Source organism: Xenia sp. Carnegie-2017, unplaced genomic scaffold (assembly GCF_021976095.1).
Source record: "Xenia sp. Carnegie-2017 unplaced genomic scaffold, XeniaSp_v1 HiC_scaffold_3, whole genome shotgun sequence".
Classification (NCBI taxonomy): domain Eukaryota; kingdom Metazoa; phylum Cnidaria; class Anthozoa; order Malacalcyonacea; family Xeniidae; genus Xenia; species Xenia sp. Carnegie-2017.
In genome coordinates this window covers 1016605-1017830 of record NW_025813493.1, presented here as the reverse complement: position 1 = coordinate 1017830, position 1226 = coordinate 1016605, and the positions used below count along the sequence as shown (strand labels likewise).

Here is a 1226-nt window from a genome sequence, read left to right as displayed (position 1 = left end):
ACATGGGGTACATATAAATCTTTTCACAAAAAATTTTTTGACACTTTGTACGAATTACATTACAAATTCGATATGTGGAAATTTTGAGTTATAAAGAAACGAAAACAAGACGAGAATTTTTTGAAAGTTTATCATGAGCTGAGGCATGTTACTGCATCTAAATGCGTTGATTGATGAAATGACACCTGAAGTTGAAGCGACAAATTTATCAAAACATGCGCGTCTTGTGAACATTGATGTGATTTTAAAAGCAACCTTGAATGGTCTAAAAATATTCTCGCTTATTGGTCGAGCCTAATGTAAAAATCTTGTGACATTGTGCATTGAGTGCATTCGCTGGAGATCGTAGTTTTCGTCAGGTATTAATTGAAAAGCAGTTCAACAAACTTTGCAAAGCATCCAAAGTGTATGGCTTCAAAAATGTATTTTCTCTTCCTGGTTGCAATGTTAGTACAAATTTCATTGCAAATAGAAGTCAGCACAAAAGATTGTGGCAGCAAATACGCGTCCTTTTCTAATTTACAAATCAATTGCGAAGAAGGATCGACAACTGATGTATGTAATGTAAAGCAAGGTAAAACCTACGCGTCAACATTGAATCTTACACCGAACACTATCATTGAGAATGCGACAATTGTTCTTCATGGAGTTCTTGGAGGTATGTCTCTTCCATTACAACTGGAACACAAACACTTGTGCGAGCATCATGGTGTGGTCTGTCCATTGAAACCAGGTGTTCAAGTCATCGTCAAAAGTGAACTTGCTGTACCAGGATGGGCCATGGGCGAACCATTGGTTAAAACTGAGTTGAAAACCAAACACAAAAACATAATTTGTATGACATTTAAGACACGCGTAGAATAAAAACTTTTAAATGGTGAAAGGCAATTCTGAGAGACAGCAATAGAATATATATTATATTTAGCGATAGAATTAAAGGGAAAGTTAAAGAGACAGAGATACTAAATTGATGTTTATTTCTGTAATTAATCTAAACAGACAAATATATTAAAAATTATGAAACTAGTTTATTGTCCAAATCAATGTCCATATATATTGACGACGTGCGAATATTTCAATTTAAGAATTGCATGTAAAAAGAACAAACTTGTTTTATCAATGTGATCTGCCCAAAGGGATCTAACACAAGTTCAGTATGATGCAAAAATTGAAGATATGTCATTTGATGTATCTAATTCACAAATGTCGTTTTCAAGTGCAGCTAT

General features: G+C 34.0%; 1 protein-coding gene across 1 annotated transcript; it reads left to right on the top strand.

Annotated features, from left to right (window-relative positions):
• The first annotated feature begins 420 nt into the window (after positions 1-420).
• Positions 421-864, top strand: LOC124454786. Its single transcript, XM_047005540.1, has one exon. It carries the CDS (start codon positions 421-423, stop codon positions 862-864), a length of 444 nt encoding a protein of 147 aa, XP_046861496.1.
• Positions 865-1226: the final 362 nt, after the last annotated feature.